This window comes from Eublepharis macularius, chromosome 1 (assembly GCF_028583425.1).
Source record: "Eublepharis macularius isolate TG4126 chromosome 1, MPM_Emac_v1.0, whole genome shotgun sequence".
Classification (NCBI taxonomy): domain Eukaryota; kingdom Metazoa; phylum Chordata; class Lepidosauria; order Squamata; family Eublepharidae; genus Eublepharis; species Eublepharis macularius.
Window position 1 is genome coordinate 184,580,556 of NC_072790.1, and position 25,206 is coordinate 184,605,761.

General features: G+C 39.7%; 2 protein-coding genes across 3 annotated transcripts in view; one reads left to right on the plus strand and one right to left on the minus strand.

Moving 5' to 3' along the window:
* Positions 1-1,389, minus strand: part of MIA3 (MIA SH3 domain ER export factor 3) — a 43,401-nt gene extending 42,012 nt beyond the window's left edge. For both annotated transcript variants that reach the window (XM_054980051.1, XM_054980043.1), the window contains exon 1: positions 1,223-1,389. In XM_054980051.1, coding sequence (XP_054836026.1) covers positions 1,223-1,367 — 145 coding nt within the window. In that variant the 5' untranslated portion in view covers positions 1,368-1,389. The remainder of the gene's footprint in view (positions 1-1,222) is intronic.
* A 6,595-nt stretch (positions 1,390-7,984) lies between these two features.
* Positions 7,985-24,954, plus strand: TAF1A (TATA-box binding protein associated factor, RNA polymerase I subunit A). Its single transcript, XM_054981418.1, has 11 exons — positions 7,985-8,142; positions 9,091-9,240; positions 10,579-10,748; positions 11,352-11,465; positions 12,330-12,528; positions 15,335-15,465; positions 16,331-16,489; positions 17,849-17,915; positions 18,670-18,793; positions 19,829-19,989; positions 24,649-24,954. The coding sequence occupies exons 2-11, from the start codon at positions 9,093-9,095 to the stop codon at positions 24,765-24,767; spliced, it is 1,392 nt and encodes a 463-aa protein (XP_054837393.1). The 5' UTR covers positions 7,985-8,142; positions 9,091-9,092; the 3' UTR covers positions 24,768-24,954.
* Positions 24,955-25,206: the final 252 nt, after the last annotated feature.

The window sequence follows — 25,206 nt, forward strand, 5'->3', positions numbered from 1 at the left end:
GCTGCGGCTAGCATCTTCAGAGGTGTAGCACCAAAAGACAGAGATGACACTGTGACACTGAGAGATCTCTGTCTTTTGGTGCTACACCTCTGAAGACGCCAGCCACAGCTGCTGGCGAAACGTCAGGAACTACAATGCCAAGACCACGGCAATACAGCCCGGAAAACCCACAACAACCATAGATTTGAGTAATTTGATATAGCACAGTGAAATGGATAGGAGAGGCAGAATGAGGTCATGAATTGGCTTGTCTGCAGAAATCCAGATTCTTTGTGGCTACAAGATGCAAGTTTGTTTACAAGAGAGGCAGGCTAATCAGATGTTTAATGTTTATTAAAAGTGGGGGAAAGCTTGACTGAGAACAATGCTAATGCAAAGGCACTAAGGATAAACAGGTCTACCAAGAAGCTGTTTGTTATCAGACTCTCCTTGGGGCTGACCCCAAGCAACTATGCAGTCTTTTGGGACAACATTTTAGGGGTATGAGAAAGAAGTGGGTGATTCAAGAAGTGTTCCCTAGGATCTTCTGTGACATTGCATAGCTCTGTTGGGGGCAACAATCATCAACAGGTTTGTCCTGACCGTCTATCCACATAGACAACAGATACTATTCATCTCTATCAAGAGAGACAGGCTGGAAAGAAAGACACTGGAGACAAGGCTGGGGGTGGGGGGTGAGCTAAAGTCGAATAAATAAATAAATAAATAAACACTTCCCATTTCGAGATCACCCTCAAACATGTTTTACTCACAAGTAAATTTCTCGGAGTTCAATTGTGCTTCAATATTGGCTTGAGTAAAGACAATTTTACTTTTATTATTGCGTGTAACAAGATAGCAAAGTATAGCAAAAGTCTGGGAGTGGACACTAAGTTTCAACGAGAAGGGGGCTGCCCAGAGCCAGGCAGGAAGGACGTCTCCACTAGCATCCTTCTCGCAACTCGGAAGGGGGAAAATAAAAGGTAGCGAGGAAGGGCGCCTGCCACCCCCCGTCACCGCGGGGACCAGAGGCGCCCTGAAGAAAAAGACCAACCCCCTCGGCCGGCCGGCCTCCCTCCCCAAGCCCCGTGGGGCAAAGAGGGCAGCCTCTTTCCCGCGCGGCCTTGGAGATGCCAACAGGTCTTGCTCGCAGCGGATGGGCAGTCACAGGGACCCGGCGGAGGGCTCGCAGGCAGGCAGGCAGGCCGCCGCCGCCGCCTGCCTCCCCTGGCCTCCTACTTACTGCTGCATTCGGGGTCGGCGCAGCGCTTGAACTCGGCGAAACGCCGGTCCAGCTCCCGGCGGGCCTGGCTCGAGGGCGGCTGGGCGCAAAGGAGCAGAGCGAGGAGCTGCAGCGCCAGGAAGAGACGCCGCGGTAGCGCAGCCATGTTTCGTTCGCCAGGCTGCCGGGCAAGCTGCTGGGCGGGAGGGGGAGCAGACACGTCAGCAGAGCCCGGCTGGAAAAGGATACGGCGGGGGGAGGAGGAGGAGCAGGACCGGGCCACACCCTGCGTGGCAGCCCGGCCGCCGGGGCAGGGGCGCATCCCGGGCACCAGCCCCTGGACTGGGAAGCCGCGGCACCCCGGCATCTTCGCCGGCAGCCCCCAGCTCTGCCCTTCTCTCTTCTGCTCCCTGCTAGGGACACCCCCCGGCTTTCGCTGTCTTCTGACAGCCCCCCCCCCTCCGGCACGTGCCTTTGAAAGCCTGATGACAGGAGTTTCACCTGTCGAATTCCTGTCTAATTCGTCGCTGCGGCCGCCTCTTTGTGGGCAGGCTGTGCAATCCTAAACACGTTTCCTACGAGCTGGGGCGGCGTTGGATATGGCGCTCGCAGGTGAAGGATAACCGGAGTGCTTTTCCTAACGACGTGTACATTCAAAGGTTTGACTGAGCTCGCTGGGATTGGCACTGGAGCCCTGCAGAGGGGGTAAAAAGTTGGAAGGAGGATATATGAAGCTGTCTCATACCGAGAGAGGTCATTGCTCCATCTGACTCCAGGCTGTGAGACTCACTCTGGCAGCCTCTCCAAGTTCTTGGCCAGGGAACACTTGCATCTGAGGCATCTTAACTGGAAGTATCAGGGATGCAAATTATGCAGGTGCTCTACGACAACAGCCCCTCTCTTGAAAAGTTTGAGTGGCTGTTGGATTCACCAGTGCTAGACAGCCTAAAGGATGTGCAATGTAGATTTTCCCCAGTACATGGAAAAGAGTTTTTAAATGCTTCACCTGATGTTCAGTGTGCCACCGTTCCAACTTTTGAGCTAAGGTATAGTAGTAGCTTGCCCAAGACTACATTATGCACCCATGACAAGTCCACCACTCAAAAATGCTTGAAAAATGAAAGCTTATAAGCACTGGATCCCCCCTGCCTGTCTGTACTGATAGGTAACAGAAATAGACATGCTTAAGTGCAACACACCAATTTTAAGGGCTCTAGAGCCAGTTCTTCTCTCATGCACTCATTTAATATATATATATACAGATTCTGAAAATTCTGCTGAGCCATATTGTCAGCTTGGTTACATAAAGCTATTCCCTACATATATTTTACCTGTGCTTGCATTTGTTCTTATGTAATATGTATTATAATTGGCTGGCTCCATGGGATGTATTGGTTAAGTTACTGTGAGTGATATATAGGTAATGTGTTTTTATCCATAATTCTGACAAAAGCTACTTAATGATATTGGATTTTATGTCCTAACATAGAAAGTAACATAATACAACAGGCTGATAGCTGAGAAGCAAATGTTTTCATTGTTACACATTTGGCAATGTGGAAGAGAAAGGAGGACAGGAAAAGCCCTTTTAAAACCATCAGTTAAAAAAAATGCTGCAAAGTACACAAGTTACTTGTAAGAAGTACCGAAGAGGGGTAATTAGCTAACTGGATCTATGGTATGATTGCACAAGTCAGCTGTGCTCTACCAGTTATCAGTAAGTTCTTATCTGAAATTGTTACCAGTAATCTCTGCTAATATCAGCATCAGAAGTGAAGTTATCATATCCTCAGAAAATTGATTTTTCATTGTCTATTATCTTGTCAGCATGATCTCAATGAGTCTAGCAGAATAATCAATGACCATTATGTTTCTGCTGGAAAGTAGAAGCTATTAACTTTTTTCCTTCATCCAATAAGAGGAATGTTAAAAGTGAAAGACTAGAGTGAGAGACAACTTAAAATACTGATGCCACATACCCATATCTTTATGCCTTTTGTTGTTATCTGATTACTTCCAAGTAGTTTGCCTATGACTGAGCTCTGAAATATTCCTCCTCATAAGGTTTAAACCTGTTCACTTGTCACTTGCTGTTTAGAAAGTTAGATCTACTTTGCAGGAATATTCAAAACAGGATCTTTTTCTTCTCCAGGCTGGGTAAGAGGGAGCATGCAAACCTGTTCAGATCTCACCCTGGGTAAGACCCCAGAGCTGAAAACTACATGTAGAGATCCCAGCATTCCCCCCCTGAAAAATCAGGTGCACAGGGCCCAATTCGGATTGCAACCATGGCAAGGAGGAAAGAGGGTTAAGCCTCCCCTCATCGCACAAAGGTTTTAGAAAAAGTTTTACCCCCCCCCCCCGCCGCATTCTCAGCCTAACCAGTCTAATATATAAATCTTTCATATAAACTCATCTACAGAATTCTTTGGCACTTGGATCTCTCGTGCTTAACAGTGAAATCCTAAGCAGAGTTACATCCTTCTAAGCTCATTGTATTCAGTGGACTTAGAAGGGTGTAACTTTGCTTATTTGTTTGTTTGTTTGTTTGTCTGTCTGCCTTTCTCACTGAAACCCAAGGTGGATTACGAAGTGGAAGTCCATGCAATCAACAGCTGGGACATTCAAAAACAATGCAAAGACTTAGGAATGGATTAAACTGTAACTAACCTACTACAGCTGCCTAAACTAGGAAATCTTTGCAAGACCTTCTTCTGAGGGCCAAACCAAATGTACAATGGTAGTTCCCAGTGATTTTTAATATTTTCAGGTGCATGGGGGGCTGATTTGGTGGCTTTTAAGCCATCCTTTCCCCCGCTATTTTCCATACTTGGCTCCCTGGGGAAATTTCAGGTTGGAAGAATGATGGGGTGGGAGGACTTAAAAACCCCTCCCTCTGCACCATGGTTCCAGTCCAAACTGGGCCCTTATACACTTAAAAGTAAAGTTTAAAAACTTGTGAGAACACAGACCATCCCATGCAAATCTTGTTTGATTCAGATGTCCCTAAATCACGTCACTTGCACTGGCATGTATGATAAGTTCTGTTTTCTCCCATTATGATTTCTTCATTATTAACATCTCCTCCACTGATAAGAACTGAGCAACCTAACTAAAGCTCACTGCATGTTTTTGAGCTGGATTGGTTTTTAGAAGTGAGATGAATAACAAGAAAAAGAAATGGAGCCACGTGTGTGCAGCAGGGATGAAATCCGGCTCCTGCAGAGTTTTTTTTTTAAAAAAAAACCCTGCCCTCATCCTGGATTTATTTTAGTGGCAGGTATACTTGTGGGAATATCTACATATGCTGAAATATATTAATTTGTAAATTGACCTAACTTAAATGGCCTCATGAGCACTAAGCATGATTGTAACACATCAGGAGCACAGAATGTTGAAGGCAGTCAGTATAGGAGGAAACCTCCCTTGGAAAGCAAAAACAGGAGGGGAAGTTGTCCAGTCAAGGCTCTACCAATTTATATTAACCTGAACTGAAGAGGGAGAGTGCCGTGAGATGAGTACCTCCTGATCTCCCCTGTATTTCAGTTTGATGTAAGATTTAAAGACTTTGACCACTTCAGTAGTTCTGAAGCTGTGATAGAAGAATTAGGAAAAATCGCACCCAAAGATTCTTTATGCTACAAAGGGGCATCTCTTTACAATGTATAGTACCCTGTAGGAGACTAGCATCTTTCAGCTCACCTATCTCCAACTTGAGCACTAGTTTGCTGAGATTCCAAGCTAGATAAGGAAGAAGCCACTCATATGGCTCAATTGTGTTGTTCTACTGTGCTATGGATGAGAAGATTTTACTACTTATATTTATACCCCACCTTTCATTCAAGGCAGCATATATAGGGTTCCTAGGAGACCTCCCATCCTGTCACTGATCTGATCTAGACCAACTCAGCTTCAGCAAGGTTGCTATATCATGAATTTCCTTATCTGTTACCTCACATGCTACATTAAATCAAACCACCAAAGTTACCTCCTGATATATCACAACAATATGAGTTTAGAAAGGAAGGATATAGTATAAAGCTAAGAATTCCCTAAGGTAGTATATATTACAGGGTCTTTTTAAAAAATGTAGAATACTGCAGAATCCTTTAAGCCCTGTCTACTAGGGTTGCCAATTCTTACTTGGGAAATTCTTGAAGATTTGGAGCAGTACCTGGGAGGCAGAGTTTGGGGAGGAGAGGGAGCTCAGAACAGCGAATCATATATGCTGGCAAATGGTTTCTGATATACCATACAGTCTATACTTTCAACAGCTTGACTAAGCATAAAAGCACAAATAATAAATAATTGTGAAATTGGATGGAGGTGATAGATACTTTCAGTAGTGAAAAAGCTATTACTATGATGTGATTAATTTTAAAAAGAGTAAAATGGTGTCCAGTACTGTCTATAGGGTCTCTTCTTGTCTAAATGAAGCATTAAAGTCAATTCTAAAAGACCTAGGCTACAGTTCTTTTTTCCAAGAAATTTTTATTTTATAAGATTAAAAGCTCAGTAAAAAGGGCAGAGAAATAGAAGAAAAAATGTAAAGAAAAAAGAATTCAAAAGAAGAAAAAGAACAAAGATTGAAAATAACAAAGAAAAATAATACGTTTCATTTTCCATTTTTCTCTACAACACCTATCATATTTTAACAAACATTTTAATTTTAGTTTTCATATCTCCAAAATTTACCTTTTCAATACTGCCTCCCTTCTATTTATTTTTGAAGTCTACATTGACCTTTTATCGTACCACGAAATAAGCATGTCATCCATATCTCAGGTCATGATGACTTTCTAATGTCAAGAGCCTCTCATTTCTCAGAAGCATTCATTCCTTCATCCACATTAGAAATGAGGCAGCATAGTACACCTTCAAGTCCAGTAAACCTAGGCCAAAGACTTAGGCTGCAGTTCTAAGAGCACTTTCTTGGCAGTAAGCCCCATTGAATAAAATGAGACTTATTTTTGAATAGACCTGCTTAGACTCACTCCCTTCTAGTACGTTTCTAAGCAGAGCTGCATCCTTCTAAGTCAGTCGAAAGCAAGAGGGTTAGAAGGGTGTAATAGAGTAACTGTGAAACACTGATTTGCAGATTTCTCTTTTGTGGAGACTATCCTATTTTCTTATTTCATCCTGCATTATCATTTTTGCATATCTTACAACAGCAGCATCTTGGGGCAAAAGTCCATTCTGAACGAAGGGATTACTCTGCATTGGATCTTGTTTTGAACTGGCCTCTCCTAACAAGACTCTGCCCCCACCTACCTTTCTCTGAGTAGTTAAATTAGCCTGATGGATTTACACTCCAGTACATCTGATGAAGAGAGCCAGCTTACAAATGTTTATGCTGTAATAAGGTACCACTGGACTGCCATTGTATTCAATTAAGCCTTTAAAAATGAAAAAAGGATATTCACAACCCTACGACACTGAAAGTGTGGATAATGTAATTCATATAAATAATGTTTCTGACATAATCATTAAGGCTTCTTTACCTGAGCAAGTGTCCTGCAGCACACATTTGAGCTCATAAAAGTTACTCACCTCTCAGGCGTAATGCCATACACCTATGCCATTAAGCCTTCTGGCCTCTTTTTGTAATAACTGTTCCTTTCCTGCCCTTCTGTTATTGATAATGTTGAGTATAAATGCATCTGCCAAACGAATACATGGTGCATGTATCTGACAAAGTGAGGTCTAACTCATGAAAGTTTATGCTGGAATAAATTTTGTTAATTTCTAATGTGTCACCTGTGTCCTGTTTAATTTCACTAACCTGGGATAATCTTACCCAAAATGCATCTTGGGGCAAAAGCACTTTGTAACATTTTGAAGATGTTGCTGTTGTAACTAATTACATAGTCTACAAGTACAAATCAGATTAAAAAATGGGATAAATAGGGAAAAATGAAATATCTTCATTTGAAAATATAAAAAGCCAGTAGTTCATCAAATACGTCCATACACTAATGCACACACTAATGCATCCTTTGAAGGATGAAAGGAGCAGGGGAAAGTGACAGTTCTTATATTACTAAAGCTAGTGAATGATTTTACATAAGGCACGAGGTTCCAATCTGACAGAAGCCAAATTAGGTTTTATTACTTAAGGATGTAAGTGCATGCAACCCACTGCTAAGTATTATTAGGGCACACTTCTAGTTAAACGCGATGGGGTTACAGTTTTGTGAGGCAGTCAGTCTCTTTGCTCCTTGGGACCGACTTTTGAGTTAAGATTCGTTCATAAGAAAGTTGTCAGAATATCAGAGGGGTAGAGCCGTCACGTCTTTTGCAGAAAAATCTGAAGTAGCCTTTGGCCCCCGAAAGCTGATACTGTCCGAATAGCATCTTAGGCCAATTGAACAAAACTCGTCCGTGGCCCTTCTTTTGGAAGCTGCGATGTACAGTTTTTGTTCCAGTAGCACCACTGGACCCGAATCTTGCTCTTTTGCTACGGACGAACACGGCTACTCGCCTGAAACTTACTTTCTGTTAGTAAAATGACACCCAGGGTAGCTTACAACACGCAATAAAACACTAGAAAAAGAGATTTTTTCCTTCAGGCATTTTTGTAAAAAAAACAAACCACTCTTTCCCCTCCTCCCGCCACCAGCAACCGCTCGGTGATCCAGGCCCTCCCAAAGACAGGCAGCTGTCGAGTAAAAGAATGTTCTTTACTCGGCCACAAGGGAGCGGAGGAGAGCGACGTCCCAATCCAGAACGCTAGGCCGCCGGATTCACGCATGCGTTCTCAAAGACTGAGGGCGACGAGATCATCACTCATGCCCTGAACAAAAATGGCTATCGCAGTTGCGGAGCTCTTGAAAACGAATGAAGAGTGCCTTGTAGGCGCTTCATTGTTTTGTTGCGCGTGCTGTCTTTGGGTAGCGGTGCCTGCGCTCTATTGAGAGAGGTTGCGGAGGACGAGAAAGAAGGTACGCTGAGCGATAGGGTCTATTTCGGGGCCTTGTTTCTGTGAGCGAAGGGCTTCCGCTGCGAGGCATTCTTTAGCCCTGGCTGCTGTTGCTGCTGCTGCATGGCAGGGTGGAAAATTCTAAGCGAAGACGCCACCTTGAGGCTTCCATGAAAAGGCAATGATTGATTAATATTTAATATTGTAATTTATTTTAATTTTTAGTTACTCATTTTTAAATTTTAATTTAATAATTAATATTTAGTGATATGCACGTTCGTGGTGGTTGCTGCTTGGGTCTGTTTTCCCCCATATTTTCATCGATCTTGTAATAAATCTTTTAAATGTAACCTGCTTTGACTTTTTTAATGGAAAGGTGGGTTAACATTATTATAATAGATTCCCCCAGAATAGCCTTCTTGCAGCGCTCTCCTAAGCAGCGTTGGGTTGTCGATTTCACTGGACTTATGAAGGGTGTTACTGTGCTGTGCATACGATGATCACTTTAGTTAAAATCGTTGCGTGAATTTGCATGGGTAGTTTTGAGGGATTGCGATTTTGTTTGTTTGTACTATCTGTCACTTATTCTCCATGCGAGTTATTTATGGTGCAACCCTGTATTTGTCTACTTAGAAATAAGTTGTATTGTATTCAGGGGTGTTTGCTCACAGACAAGTGTGCATAGGATTGCAGCCTTGATTGCCTTATGCTTCCAACTTTCATGTATGAAGTCACATTTGAACTGAAAATATTAAATGCTAGTTTCCTTATAATGTTGCATATTTTCCCTGTTAGGTGAATTCTGTATTTCATTAACCTGTTTATTTTATTTTTAACATTATTTACTTCATTTATACCCTGCTTTTCTCCCCATTGGGGACCCAAAGTAGCTTACATTGTTCTCCGCTCCTCTGTTTGATCTTTTAAATGTATTCTTAGAACATACAGATATTTTTTTTCCTTTTCATAGAAATGGATAGTTTTGTTGATGAACTGAGAAGGGAAGGAGGGGAGGCATCTTCAGAAGAAGAGCCTGAGGCCGCATCTGTGGGAACAGCAGGGAATACTGTGCTTCCTGAAATTTATTTACCTCGACTCCCAAGGTGTTTTCAGCATCCCAGTAAGTTTAATTGGCTGTGGGCATTGCAAGCTGCTGCTCTCATTCTGCCCTCTACTGATCCTTTTGTCGACCTTTTTTCTTGCCTTCTGGGGGGTGAAATTAAAGTTCTGCTAGGAACAGCTGCTTGGGAGAGCATGAACAGGGGGATCAGTTGCAGCCTTTTTAGGTATATTCTCACATATGTGTGAACCTCCATTATCATATATGAACATATGATGCTGTCTTATACGAAATCAGACCCATCAAAGTCAGTATTTACTCATACTTGCAGCATGACCCTTTCCAGGGTCTCAGGAGGACGTCTTTCACATTACAGACCACCTGATCCTTTAACTGGAGATGCAACTTGGGACCTTCTGCATGCCAAGCAGATGCTCTCCTACAGAGCCGTGGACTCCTTATGATTTAGGCCATTGGTCTGTCAAAGTCATTATTGCCTGACCAGCACCACCTTTTCAAGATGAGACACTTATGGGCTGGCCTGTTCCTTAAGGGTAGTATTAAATTAGCTTAAAAGCATAGTTATTTTCCAGGGGCAAGGACCTTAATGGATAGTTTATGCTAGGGCTGTAGATGTAATATCAGAGTTGTAGAAACTGGTGCTTAATATTAGATGCTAGTATTGTAGAGAGATGAATAACATTCCAGAATCCTAGGCTCCAACACTAAATGCATTTTTTCAGTTAGGCTGTTACATGGCTTTTCTGCTATCAACCCAACCACAAATTTAAAACACATTGATAGTTGTATCTTAACTAAACCCCTATGTATGCTATGATGCCTAAGGAGTTCACTGCCTGTGGTCACTTCGAGTAGTCTTATAAATCCTCGATGAGGGGATTGTATTGCATGATCGAATGCCTTGTTTAATATTACAGGAATCGTGATTGTTTCCAGATAAATCTCTTTACTACTGCCGAGATTGTTTACTAGGAAAGATTCTTTCATATTTTAATTCCTCTGGTTCAATAACAAATTACTTTTGCAGTGAGTGTTTGTATGTTCATAGAAAAGAACAGTGGCATAATATCCTGAAGAAACTGTTCTCATTTTGATTGGTGCTGTGTAACTGAATTCACCAGTATATAGCAAAAATGGACAGAAATGGATGCTGTAGCGTATTTGCAAAATGTTACAAAGTCAGTTAGACAGAGTCACCACAGAAGTTATATTTCAAAACAAGATGAAATATAGGTTTAATCTCTGCATTTACATACTTTGCTAAATCCACTTTTTGAGTGTATGTTTTATATCTTTTTCTGTGAACTGCTATTGAAACTCAAAGCATTAGATCCACAACTGTTTAACATCTGTTGGCAAAATGTTAATTTTTTGTAGCAACTGCAGGCCGAAAACCATCAGATTTTCAGAAGGCTAAAGATGACTGTTTAAGCTGTATACAGGATGCTCTCCTGCAAAGTCAGTGGCAGAGAGCTGCAGAATTAATGATAAGCTATCTAGAGACACTGGAGAATACAACTAAAGAAAAACAGCGGGCAGCACCTGAAGTAAGTAAACAATCTAATGATTTCATCCTAAACATTAAATTGGAAGAAGTCACACAAATTTTAGTGGTCTGAACTTCCAGTTAATGACTTACATCATATGGTATGTTTCCAGTGAAGGAAGGGCACTTCCCTTGGTCAAGGCTGTGACATTTTCACTTGTTTCCTCCTTCCACTTGATGGCTCCTCACTTTGCCTCTATACTGTTTATGAAGGTCCCCCTCAGAGGGACGGGAGACAGGAATGTTCTCATCTTCAAGTGGCACTCTGCATATGAACTTTTTAGAATACAAGCCAATATGTTTAGAAATGAAGTAGAAAACTGCTTAGTCCATTCAGCATAACATATCTTTCTGTGGCATGACAGAATCTTTGAGAGTTGCTTTACACAGTTAGTTGTGTAATATTTTCCTCCTTACCTTAACAGCTTGTATACTTTGAAGGTGCATCTATACTTACAGTGAAATCCAATTGGCTTAGACTGGAGTAACTCTGCTTAGGATTGCTCTGTTACTTAGTAGTCATGGGAAACTCTCATGGACATGCTATTTCGGTTTTGTTTCACATTGTATAGCTTTTATATATTACAATTTTTTCCTGTGATAGGAGATCTGGAGAATAGGAACGGAAATTTTGCATCATCATCCAAGAAGCAACATAGAGGAGTCCACCCAGTTTGCAGATCGGATGAAAAATTTAGGAGTAAAGGGATATTTAAAGGTGAGCATTGACTCAAACCTAGCTTAAGATAAAGATAAATACCCTTCAGAATCTGACATGCTTATTTTGGAAGTGCAATCTGAGAGAGTGCTGTTGGTTCTTGAAAGTATAGGGGCGGATCCTGCCTAAAATTTCTGCATGTACAAGATGGGGGCAACAGACCATCCCCAGCAGACCATCTCCCCCACCCAGCAATTTCTGGGATGATGGGCATTGTACAAGAGCAGCATTTGAGGCATCTTTTGGGCTGCAGTGGAAGTGGGCAAGTGGGGAAGTCATATTTCTGTGGATGAAAATCCTGTCTTCTGAAATTTTAGGCACAATACAAACCATGCTTATGAAGTGGTTTGCTGAAATTCAGAAGCAGTGCTCATATCTGATTATGCAGAGTAGAAAATTATCTGGTTAAAAGTATGGCTTTGTATTTTGAATTTCCAAAAATACGGCGTTTTTGTCCCATAGCTGCACAAAGCAATCTACCCTGGTTCAATTTTGTGACTGGAAAGGTGAGAAGATATAGTATGCTGATCTTCATCTTGACTTTGGGCAAATCACACACCCCTCCTTTGTTTGAACAAAGTACTCCCTGTGTGCAGTCTGACTTGGGGCTTTTTGTGCAGTGGCAGCTCCAGCATGGATACAGAATACATGTGTGTGTCCCCATATCCATCCATTTCAGTGTAGTTGATAGCTTTGTAGGTTCACTCCTATTGTGCATGAGGTCTCTCAGTGCATTTTGTACTGAAATTAATGGGGAAGCCCACTTAAATGGGCACAGAGAGCTCCTGTGTGAGTTCGTATGCTTGTGGCATTGCATTCAAAGACTTTTGATACAGAATGTAAATAAGGTTGAAATGATTATAGGTCTCTTTAGAGCATGTCTTCCACCTCTTGTGTAATGGGTATGTGGATGAGGCTTATCAGAACCTGGCCCTGGCAGAAAGCTGGCGCTACGGAGAACAAACAGTTCTTCAGGAAAAAGAGCTGAAACTTATTCAAGGCTACAAGGGGCTTCTTGACTACTTCAGATGGCTAAAAAAGAAGACAGACATATTGCAGCTTGGTGAGTACCTTGTTGTACGAAACTCAGTCATACGATAGCACTTGTTTGTGGGTATGATTTTGACTCGGGTTCAAATCCCTGCTCAGCCATGACCTTGGACCAGTAACTCTCAGACTGATTTACCTCACGAGTCTGTTGTGTGGGGACAAAATATGGAAGGGGAGAACCGTATATGTCACTGTTATCCCTTTGGAAGAAAGGCAGATTAAATACGTTTTGATAAATAGAATACCATTGATGGAACTTGTACTCTACACCAGGGACTCCTTTGATTACATCATAAGTTAAAGATGCTGCTTCAGTTGCATAAAATATTATCCATGTGATTATAATGTTTCCTAACACTGCATGATTTGGTAATTCCACTGTAAAACTTAACATTTGGCTCCAGTTAAAGTGCCAATTAAAATAAATTAGCAACTACAGTGTCACAAAATTGTCATTTTTTAATGTAATGTTTGAAATGAAGAGGGACATGTGGAGCAGGTAGCAGGAGTTTGGAGTGTGATATTCAAAATACATTAAAATAGTTTTTCTTTGCTGGAAAAAGAATCATCTGCTTTGGCTTTATGATTATGATAATTCATAGCTTGATTTTAAAAAAATAAACCCTAAAAATGCACTTTAAATCTTCATACTCTTGAAATTTTTACACATGCCCTGTATTTTATGATTTAGGAAAGTGATCTCTGAATTGGAACACATTTTTAATATCTTCCTTGTGAGGTAAATATTGGGCCTTGAAGCCAGCTGCAGCACATTGTCTCCACTCTGGTGCCCACTATTCTCTACCAGCTTTTGCTAAATGTCCTTCTCCACTTAGGTGTATAAAAGTGACTGCAGACTGGGATGGTCTCCTCTGGTCCTTTTATTAGAATTCAAGAGGCTGTGCGCAGCAATTGCTCATAACACTGGCCGTTCTGATGGGGGGAAATTACTTCCCCCTCTTCTGCAAACAGAAATGTTGTTTTGTTGGAGGAAGTGCATGGCTGGATTAATGCCTTTAAGTTTATAATGGTGTGATAATAATAGAAGACTAATATCTATTCTGAATGAACCAAAGCAATTTTATATTTATGTGCTTCATCTGATAAAATTCTGCATATCATAGCATTTGTACCTAAACCATGAAAATGAAGTCAGTTGTGTTTGTGACTAGCTGGTTAAAATAGGACATGTACTCTTGCTGTAATGTTTTGCATGTAAATAAGTTTGTGTGTTTTATTTCTGTGTATTAATGGGGATTTAAAATATATGTTTACCGTGCTTAGATGTTCATGCCTCTGATGTGAGAAGGAGAGCCAGTTTGGTGTAGTGGTTAAGAGCATGGGACTCTAATCTGGAGAAGCGGGTTTGATTCCTCACTCCTCCACTTGAAGCCAGCTGGGTGACCTTGGGTCAGTCATAGCTTCTCGGCGCTCTGTCAGCCCCACCCACCTCACAGGGTGAGTGTTGTGGGGATAATGATGACATACTTTGTAAACTGCTCTGAGTGGGTGTTAAGTCATCCTGAAGGGCGGTATATAAATCAAATGTTATTATTATTATTATAGTGGAGTGGAGTGTGCTGTATTGGATAGTGGCTGTACCCTTGGAGGGCAGAGTGAACTGCAGTTTGTAGTCAGAGTGCTGAGAGAAAAGTGCTCATTTTGGCTAAGTTGACAAACTGGAAGCCTGAAAAGGTCTTGTTCTGGCTAAGTTGGTAAACTGTGAGGAAGCCTGGGGTCAGTCTGTGTGTATCTCAGAGAGATGTTCTACCTAGGTTAAGTCAAGCAAGCTATGAGGAAAAGCCTCAGTGAATCCATGTCTGTATGAATGAGAGGAATGTTTATTCTGTTAGTGAAGATCTGTGTGGAAAATTAATCCTTGTGACTGGATCTGTGAATATAGTTTTAAGAATATTGAACTATTTGGAACCACCAATCTTATGAACCTGTTCTGAAACCAGTACGCTCATCAAAACTCTACAACCACCACGCATACGTACTTACAAATACATTCTTCTTCTGATTAAGCAAAACTCCCATTTCATGTGAAATCCCTACAGCCACCACCCCAAGTGCTGACTGTTCTGTCATACTACCATCTATAACAAAGCTTTCCTCAAATATCAGTTAAATGGAAGAGTTCTAAGGTGAAAGCCTTTTGGGAGGCAGCAATATATAGGTCGCACAAACAGGGCAAAATGCCACAGTGGGATTCAAACTTCAAAGGGAAGGTGTTCTCAAGATAAAAGTAAAGAACACCTGAAACACTGTGGGTGTGGAGAAAAAAGGAGGTTGTGCCCAGGGTCCTCTTGAGGTAGAAGTTTAAGGTAATGTAATAAAGGTCCAAGGCAGAATAAACAAAAACATTCCACCCCTTATCTAGTTTGTACTTAGCTTCCTTGGGACCATATGCTAGAAGGTTAAGATGCAGAATAGAGTTACTGTATAATGTCTTGTATCTCTAATTAGGCTTTGCTCTCCTTGCTGTTGTGGTCTTTGCAAGCTTGTTTGATAATAGGTGAATGATAAGGTTACCAACAGGCCTGGAGAAAAATTGCTTGGATGCTTCTCCATTAATGGAGGCTTAAATGGGATGATATTTATCTCTATGCCCAGAAAAACTTCAGCTGCCCATTTCCACACGTTAAGGCTCAGTTACAGTGACAAGACGTTTTCCTCCAGGCCTGTTGCCAACCCTAGTGAAGACTGTTTATAATGTTCTCTTTAAAGCTGAGATTATTGTCATTCTTAGCTTAGTTTCTGTGAACTGAACTTGAACACCTCTTGTGTTATCTTCTACCCCCTCCTCTCACCTCCAGAGGAAGAAAGCTATGCTGAGTCCTCTATTCAGCAAGAAATGCACAGCTTCTACCGGCAGGCGGCAGTCAACCTTAAGGAGATCATTAAAATTCCTGGAGTTTGGGATCCTTTTGTATTATGTTATGTGGACGTAAGTGCATGCTCTACTAGCTTACTATTTGATACTTGGTCTAAATATTGCTGGCAGTTAAAGATTTTATAGCTATGTGACATTCTTGACGCTTCCATTACAGTTAGTAAAAAAAAGTGATTCAGAATTTTCTAAGCGAGGATTGGGCAGCCGTTGAGAATACACTGCAATGTACTGTTAGGGCGGCCACTAGTTGAAAGATGGCTTTAATAAAGGAAGATCACAGGCATTCACAAATCTACTCACTAGGAACAAGGGCCCTAGCTCTCAGGTAAAATGGATGCCCACCACCAGCATGCATCTGTTTCCTGAGCTTTCACTTGTGCAGTAGTTTGTGGAAGATGAGAAATGGCAGGAGTTTCTTCCACTCTCTCTGACCTTCTCCAGACACCAGTGCAAGTGAGAACATTCCACAGATGCTCATGAGGACTAAGGGAGGCTGATCACAAAGCTGGTGTGTGTGGATTCCTGCAAGTTGGTGAATGATAGGTCTACCTGTGATAGTTAGAGACAGCACCCTTTTTCAGAAGTGTTAAGCTTCTGTAGTCAGATGGGATAGGTAATCAACCGTAAAGCTTTTTGACTGACCTTAAGCCAGTCTTTTTCTCAGTCTAATTTACCTCAAAGAGTTGTTAGAGGGATAAAATAGGAAAACCTTGTATGCATCTTTGAGCTGCTTGGAAGTAAAAATGTACTTGATAGTAACTGTCATTGATATAACAGCTCAGCAATCTGCTGTTTGAAAAAACAGCTTTATTATTGAAGCAGTTTATATATCACATTATTTTTGTTTGGGTAATATCTGTGATAATATAAGAATTTTAACTATATTTAAATAATGTTGGTGCAATTTGTATTTCCACAGCTCCTGGAATACTATGAGGAATATGAAGAAGCCAGAGAATTGTTAAATGAGTATGCTTACAATTCCAAATTTCCTGCCAACCCTAATGCTCATGTCTACTTCTATCAGTTTCTAAAGAGAAGGGGTGAATCAAGGAAGAAACAGATCGCTGCTCTTCAAGTATGAAATCTAGATCCTATAGAATTGCTACTGTTCTGAAAGCCAGGGTAATGTAGTGATTAGAGTGTTAGATTAGGATTTGAGAGACCTAAGTTCAAACCTCCACTCTGCCATGAAGTTTAAGCTGAACCTACTTCACAGGTTTGTTGTGAAGATAGTGCAGGTAGGGAGAATGATGTCTGCTCTCCTGAGGTTCTTAGAGAAAGAGCTGGACAGAGATTTGCTGCTTCTATACATGAAGCTTGCCTTTAGTCGCTGATGGACCTCTCCTCCATGAATCTATCTAATCCCCTTATAAAACCATCTATGCTCATGGCCATCACCATGGCCAGTGGCAGTGAATTCCACAGTTTAATAACGTGTTGAGTAAAGGAAGTATTTCCTTTTGTCAGTCTTAAACCTGTTTCCCAAGAACTTCATTGGGTGTCCTCGAGTTCTAGTATTATTATTATTAGTAGTATTGCCGTTAGTTTATTTCTCTCAATATAGTATATTTGTCTCTCTATATTCCTCTATCCCATGCATAATTCTATAAACTCCTATCATGTCTCCCATTAGTTCTCTTTTTTTCTAGATAGGAAAGCCCCAGACTCTCCAGATTTCGTTAATAGGAAAGGCGCTTCAACCCCTTAACCATCTTGGTTGCCCTGAACGACATCTTGGTTGTACTTTTTGAGTTAGAGATGTCTTTATGTACCTTTCATAATTTTATAAATTTGTTGTACCTTTCCCTTTGTGATCCTTTATTTTTAAACTAAAAGGCTCTATAAGCATTAACATTTCTTCATAGGAAAGGTGTTCTTAGCACTTTTAGTTGCCCTAATCTATTCCTTTTGCATAGCTAGAAAGTCCTTTTTGAGATGTGGTAAAAAGATCCATACATCAAATAGATTCTAAACAAGAACGGAGCCTATATTTATTTGGAAATTTTTATGACACTAGTAGGTTTCTTCTGTCTCTTCCCTAATAATTTGCAGTGAATGTGCTCTTATTTTGCTGTGGGCACACACACAAAGCTAGTATTGTTTATTGGCCCATAGTGCATATTGGGGTATGTACCATATTTTTAATGCTTTCTTTGTAGAGTTCTAGCTCTCTCCATGCAGGGAGAATGGGCATGCGTGTGTGTAGTACATTCAGAAATGAACTTTGTAATGGTACATAATGTGTATAAATTCCTGTTGGAGTGTACTAGGGAGATGAACTGCACAACGTGAAGGACTTTAAAGTGCCACCAACTTCTGTTAGATGATATAAACTTCTGTGCTTAAGTCTGCACTGAAATCACTGAGATGTAAACATGCCAAACTTTGCTCCATTACCTAAGGATTTTTTAAATTTCTGTCTTTTTTTCTGTAGGTCTTACATGAACTTGTTCCTTCTCATGAATTGATGTTGGAATTTTATGTCATGCTTAAAAAATCAAGTAAGACTTTTATCATATTGTTTTCCAGAGCTAGGAGCAAACTGGCTGCTGGGCTTTGCTTTCTTGTTATGGGGTAGAGGAGGACAGAACCTTAGGTATAATTGCATAGAGAAAGCTGTTCATCTCTGCAAGGAAATGTTGATGTAAATAAAAGCTCATTCATTAATTGCAATATTTCTGGTGCAGCTCTTGAAGCTTCAAAGGACTTTGGGCGCTCTGCTTTACATGTTAGTTGTAAACCTAAGGTGTCTTTGCTAATATGTGCAGCAAAGATTTAAACCCAAGGTGTCTGTTAAGCAGGAATGAAAATAAAGCTTCAAGAGTTGGAAATATTATTTAGAAATGGTGGGAGTTTAAATTGGATTTAGCTTGTGAATTTTGGGTTTTGAATTTTGAAGGCACTGTCTTTAAAACCACTTCAAATTTTAGCTAGTTGTCCCTGATCTTAACGGCCAACTTCATTTGAGGGGAAATGGAGCTCCTTAAAAGCTGTCCCTGGCACATTACAAACAGCATAACTGGAGTTGGTCTGGCTGTAAGAAAGTGCCATTGCAAGTAAACAGGTATAAATGTTGCTGATCCCACAGAAGGGGCAATCTTTGGAGAAATAAACAAATTGTGTTAAATGTGTTGCAAGCTGCTGAAGCATATATGAATGCTTCCAGCATGAGAGTCTGGTACAAATTTGTACCAGTAGAATTTGTTGGTCACTGACTAATATAGGATGTCTCAACATGATCTGTTCTGATTGCAGAAAAAAGTAAAAACCAGAGACTGCGACTGGAAGTTATTTTTGCAGTCTTAGACTTTGCTGGATGGAAGGAAAATGTAAAGGCTTGGAGATGTTTGGCAAAACAGATAATAGAAATATTACAAAAGTGAGTGACAAAACACCTGTCTCTTGCTGGACTGCCGTGCTTTAGACTGCGGGTTGAAGATTGAATGTTTGATTGTTCCTGTGTGTATTTCCTTCCCTACACATACACATCAGTATGAACAGGAAAGCCTGTGCTAAAAATGTGCCTGTAGTAAAAATGTCCTGTCATTTTTGATGGAACATAATGCTGAAGACTAACTCACTTGAGCAGTTCGTTTTTCATAGCAGTCAACTCATTTATTATTGGTGTAATTCAGCCTTACAGGTAAATTCAGAAATAAGATAGTAGCATGTAACAAAGTCAGTAGCCCACTGGTTGTTTTTTAGAAATACTTTTTTGAAATGAAATCCCTAGTCTCAGTTTTAATAACTAACTGGAACTGAAAATGTTAAAGAAGCCACAAAGGGAAGAGAAATTACCATGATGTAACTTTAAAGAGTCTGGAGGAAAATAAGAAAAAAATCATGGCTACAATTATATAGGAGTCTTTTTTAACTGCTGACTCTCTTCCACAGGCTTAACTGTTCAAAGTCATGACTGTTCAGAGACATGACTTTTTTTTGCCTAAACTGGCCCCCCATTTACTAGAAAACAGTGTAGGGCTTTTGATTCATGGGCTCTGTGACATCATCTGGGGGCAGTTTCTAGCCACCATTAGCAACCGGGTGACCTATGAATCAGTGCAACTCATCTGATACTAGCAGAATAGTTTTTTGTTTTACAGTTACACTTCCAAAATCTATTATTGTCTAAATATTGAGTATTATTTTTCTTGTAAACTCTTGTCTTAGCATGGTTTTACTAACTCAGTTTTCATACTTGTATGAAAAGTTTTCAGGATCTTAAATAAAACTGCAGGGCATACTATTTTATAGCACAATTTACTGGAAATATAGAATGAAGCTGCAAGTAGCCTGATTTTGACTTTTTAAGTGTTGGCCACCTGCAGTGTTTTGGTAATTTCTTTTAAAAATACAGATTATCTTTCCAACATCTGAGATGAATCTACCTGGGCCTTGGCTTTTTCTCCCTCAGTTCTGGCAAGCAATTTGACTGGCTCAAGGAGGAATGGGATACCCGGAAAAAATGGTGGCCAGTCTTCCATTTCAGCAGTTATTTGGCAAAAAGAGACTGGCAGGAAAATGAAAGACTTGCATGTGAAAAAGTCCTGGTGGCTGGAATACTGCTGGGAAAAGGTAATTTTAAAACAATGTGCCTCTCCTGTCCCTAGAAGTAGTTTTGGAAGGATTGTAGCAATTCAAAATTTCATTTTTGGGGGGGTGAATGAAACTTTATCTATTTATTTTTTAATTTTTTTATTGGATTAGATGTCATTAAATTGTACATTACAATCAGTTTCCTTTAATTTTTCCAATTCTAACCCCCTCCCTTTCCCCCCCTTTTGTTGACTTCCAACAGTTTTCCAACCCCTTGTCCCTTTTCCCTTACTCATTTCAAATTTATTCTATCTATCAAACGTAAACTTTCACTTTCTTCTAAGCTTATCTATATAACACAGTGCTCCTTCTGTCTTCCTACTTACTTTAACAACTAAATAATGCATAACTAAATAATACATTCTTGGCATATTTTCTTTTGATAATAATCATTTAGCTAATTTTGGTACTCTATACTCTATCTTATAATCTCATCTTCAATATGGGACAAACAATTTATCCCTCATTTAGCATAATTTTAGATACTTCTATAAACAGTACATTCAATATAAGTCAACCAATTTAACTTATACTCTATATATTACTTTTTCTACATATCTTATCTTCATACTGTTTTAATTATATAATTATATTATTCTTCCATTATGCAACTATCCACCAAAAATAGTCAACCAATTTGACCCATATATACCTCCAAACTAATTCAATCAATTTAATACATGATCTATACATTAATATATATTTTCCCACCTTGCTTAAATTCCTTCATTGCAATTATAAAATTATCTCCATTATACGATTATTGCCAGAAATGAAATTACTTAGTTTCTATCCTTATAATTAGTTAATTTCTAACCTTATAATTCTTATAATAACACCTATAATACTTAATGCTATATATAATAGTCTAATAAAGTAGTTGCTTAGAAATTCTCATTTAACTCTCCACCCCCCGGTAAAGTCACCTCCCTCTACTTTTATTGTATTTCAGTAATTTTCAAACTGCCACAGTTCTCCTCCCACCTCCCATTTCTTCACTAAATATTGTTTCAGCTTCTCCCAATCCGTGTTGAACTGTCCTGGATCAAGGTCTCTCAGTTTCCTTGTCATTTTGTCCATTTCCGCCATGTACAGCAATTTATATATCCAGTCCTCAATAGTTGGCACTTCTTGCACTAATGAAACTTTATTTTGAGTGTATAAAATGAATGAGGTTGGATTTTATTTTGGGGAGAGAAGTTAAAGTAGCCACATACTTTGATATGTGAGAAATGCTTCATAGTTTGTTCTAGATGCATTTATTTTATTTGATTGCTTTTTAAAATCCCACCTTGTGTTACCCGAAGGAGTCCATAAGTCTGTTCAGAAAAAATATAAATAATATCCATGTAAATCGTACCCACAAACAGAACCTTTCAAACCTGTCCAACAGGCATTCTGAAAGATCACAATTAAGTTACAGCAATGTTCAACGGTCTTCCAAAATCAAAACATTTCAAGCCCTTATCTTAAAAATAGTGGTTGCTTGGCAGGCTACTTAAAATTCTCTTTGATATTATTAACCAGGATTTGTTACTTGAAAGTTAGTTGGGGTGTGTGTGTTTGTTGTTGCAGTTGAAACAGACCAGATTTCAGTAATGAAAAGGAAGGTATTGCAATGGGAAGAGAAGGGTAAAAGAAATCAAATGACTGATATACTTGAGGTATACAATGCTATCAAGACACTAGTTTCTTGAAGTAAGATGGTAAATCACTGGCATGTATTAGATTAAATGAGGTATTTTGCGTCAGTGAGCCTGATGAAGGCTAGGTTCGTGTAGCAGGCTAGTTGATTCCCTTATACTATATGTACAGGTCAGGAAAGTCTTAAGAACTATGTTTATTTTCACTATTAAAAGATGTTTTTACTGTCTAAGCTTGTTGCTCCATGTTATGTATTACATATATTGATGGTATCATGTGAATGGCACCATATTTAGTTATTTACTTCATTTATACACTTCTGTTCTCCCTAGTGGGGACCTGAAGCAGCATACATCATTTTCCTGTCTTCCATTTCACCCTCACAACAACCCTGTGAGGTGATAGGTCAGGCTGAGAGAATGTGACTGGCCAAAGATAACTCAGCTTCCATGGACAAGTGGGAGATTTGAACATGGGTCTCCCTGATCCTAGTCTGACACTCTAATCACTGCACTATAGTTACTCTCATACTGAGTGATGCAAGCAAATAAGACAGGGTAGTTGAGCAGACAATGAAAGGAAAGGAGTGCCAGGGTAATGTGGAATGAATATGTGAAAATGGAGTTTCCTATACTTTGGCTCTGTCTCTGTTCAGTACAAGGAGAGTGGAATTAAACTGAAGGCATCCCAGAACAGGAGGAGGGATGTGAAGGGTATATGTCCTGAATGACTAGAACTGATACACTTGAAGCATTGGTTAAAGTGAGATTTCCCCCTTCTTTCTTTGTAAGAGTAGTGTCATGGCTAGTGTGTTGGATTTTTGGCCAGGGAGACTTAGATTCAGATCTCTGGCCTGAAGTTTAGCCTAACCTTCCTCACAGGGTTGTTGTGAGGTTAAAATGGGGAGCAGCTATGTATGCTGCTCAGAGATCAGTTGAGCAAATGCACAGTTGTGGTCCTTATATAGCCTTAAATCTTCATTTAACATGCAAAGTGCAACATATAATTCATAGATAGGAAAAGATCCATGTTCTGATATCTCTTTGGCTCCAGTGTGAGCTGTGAGAGAAAATGCATAAGAAGATTCATGCCGTATGCATTTCCTGAGGAAGCTTTGCAAAACAAGGAAAGGAAGCTGGTGTCTTGTCAAAGTGGCATGGCGAGTGGCAAGGCTGTGGAGTGACCTTGTTGTTTTCATTTGAAAGATACAAAGCAAAGGACGTATGAGATACAATTGCTAATTTTTAATATTGACTTTGTAACTAACCTTGAGTGATTGCATGAGGCTGTTATGGAACCAATGTTTACACTGTTACTGTAACAGAGATATCAGAATGTGGATGGATCTTTTCCTATCTATGAGTTATATATTGCACTTTGCACTTTATATAAATATTTAAGGCTATATAAAGACCACAACCGTGAGCTTGCTCTCCTGTTTATGTTTTAGTCTTCCCAGTTTACTTATAAGTTGCAGTGAGCTCCCTGCTGCTCCTTTTGGCATTTTCAGTAGTGCAACACTTCATTTTTGGCTTTCTGAGATCAGTCGAGGCATATAGATTTTAAGAGAAATTTAAGTTGTGCTGCTGAGCGACGAACGTCTTTTGCATGTGTATAAACTATGGGAGATTAAGGAACTTCTTACCATTGCTCACAAATGTTATTTGCATGCTCTTCGGTGCACTGAAGGGGAGAAAGAGATGAAGTTCATGCTGATTGCTTAAAGGGTCTTTTCCACAGTGGCAACATAGTTGAAGAACTCCCTCCCAAGAGAGGCCCCTCTTGCTCCTTCCTTATTAAACATTTAAACACCAAAGAAGGGAGACTTGAGGAACTTTTTTTTGGCTGCCTCACAAATCTTATTTATAAGGGATATGCGTATTTTAATTAATAAAATGGCAGCATTTGAGTTGGAGTGAATCAGTACAACGCCTTCAGCATTCAATGGTGCTATTTATTTCCAAAGGTGTTGTGAGACTGTTCGGTATCTATAGATCGTGCTTCAATTTCCACTAAACTGCCAACAAACCCTGTCAGGTTTCTGGCATGGTGCCATTAGGCAAGTTAGTTCCAGGGGTAGGATAACCTTGTTAAATTATCTGTTCTATGTTAGAAAGGGAGCAATAGTTTCATCACATTATAATGTGATCAGTTCTTAGAATTCCATTTAGTCTTGCTAAACATTGAGCTCTGTCCCCAACCCTTGCAATATACTTGTGGAGTGCTTGATTCTTAGGCATGCCATAATGGGATTCCCCCTCCCCCCTTGAATAGCAGAACCTCAAAGTCTAATCACTTTCAAAAGCTATTTGCTATTCAGGATTGGAGATTGCTTTTTTAAAAACTTCTAAAGTCCTATTATATAACATGAGCAACTAATTGGTCAGTTCTATGGATTCAAGCTAATGGTAGCGGCCAGGTGTATTTGTAACTTAAGATACTTTTATGTCATTTGAGATGTAACGACATGACTGTTTTACATACATAAACCAGGTTAAGAAACCCTTAAAACTGAGATTTTAGGATGGTGCTGAGAATTTTTTGTTAGCGCTATGGTTTCCAAGGCTCATTAGGGGGAAGCATTGAAATTAACTTGTTCAGTTTACAGCATAAATGTAACCTCTCTGATTTTTGCTTGGAATGGGTATAGTACCATAAATTCTTGAATAGGGATTACCAACCAATCTTAGTTTAACCAAACGTATTTGAAGAATCTTATGTGACCCCACTAACAGTGCAATCCTATGGAGAGTTACTCCAGTCTAAGGCCATTGACTTCAATGGGCTTAGACTGGTGTAACTCTGCATAGGATTGCACTGTAAATCAACTAAACAAGGCTGAAAAATAGAACGGAAGCCTGATGGCTTTGGGTCAGATATAATAGAACAGATTGATCACGCTTGGGGGAAGCCCTACCTGGGGAAGCCCTGCTTGTTTCTTGTTTTAGCTTTTTAATACAAATTCCAATAACATTTCACTTTTTTTGGTTCTAGATTGCAAATACTTTAAGCATGTCACACATCAAGGATGTAAAACCAGGAAGAAGAAGATCAAAGCACTGAAGAATTTTGTGAAAGAAAATGGCTGGGTCAATTTGAGATTGTCTGTCTGATATTTGATCACTTCAAATGTCAGTGGTGTTTTCCTTTTTCTAAAAGGATGCAAATTATTTTTCTAGAATGTATGATTTTTCACATATGTATAGATTCCCAGTGCAAAGAAATATTTTGTTGTAAAATTGTGCATCAATGACAATCATTTGTGCACAGAGTTTTTTAAAATAAATTTGAAGGAATGCATCATTCTACTTTGAGTTATTGCTAAAATATAATTTAGGATTTTGAAGCTTTTTTAAAATATGAAGCAAGTTTTATCATTTATACTTCAAGTTTTCATGTTTATAAATACATTCCTGAACAGAGTTGAGTGAGAATTACAAAATGAGACGTATAGCATATATGCAATGATAATATAGATAGATAATATAGATAGATAGGGTCTGTGCTATGAGCATAGACCCTGAAGATCTTCCCAATGCAATAGTTGTTTAT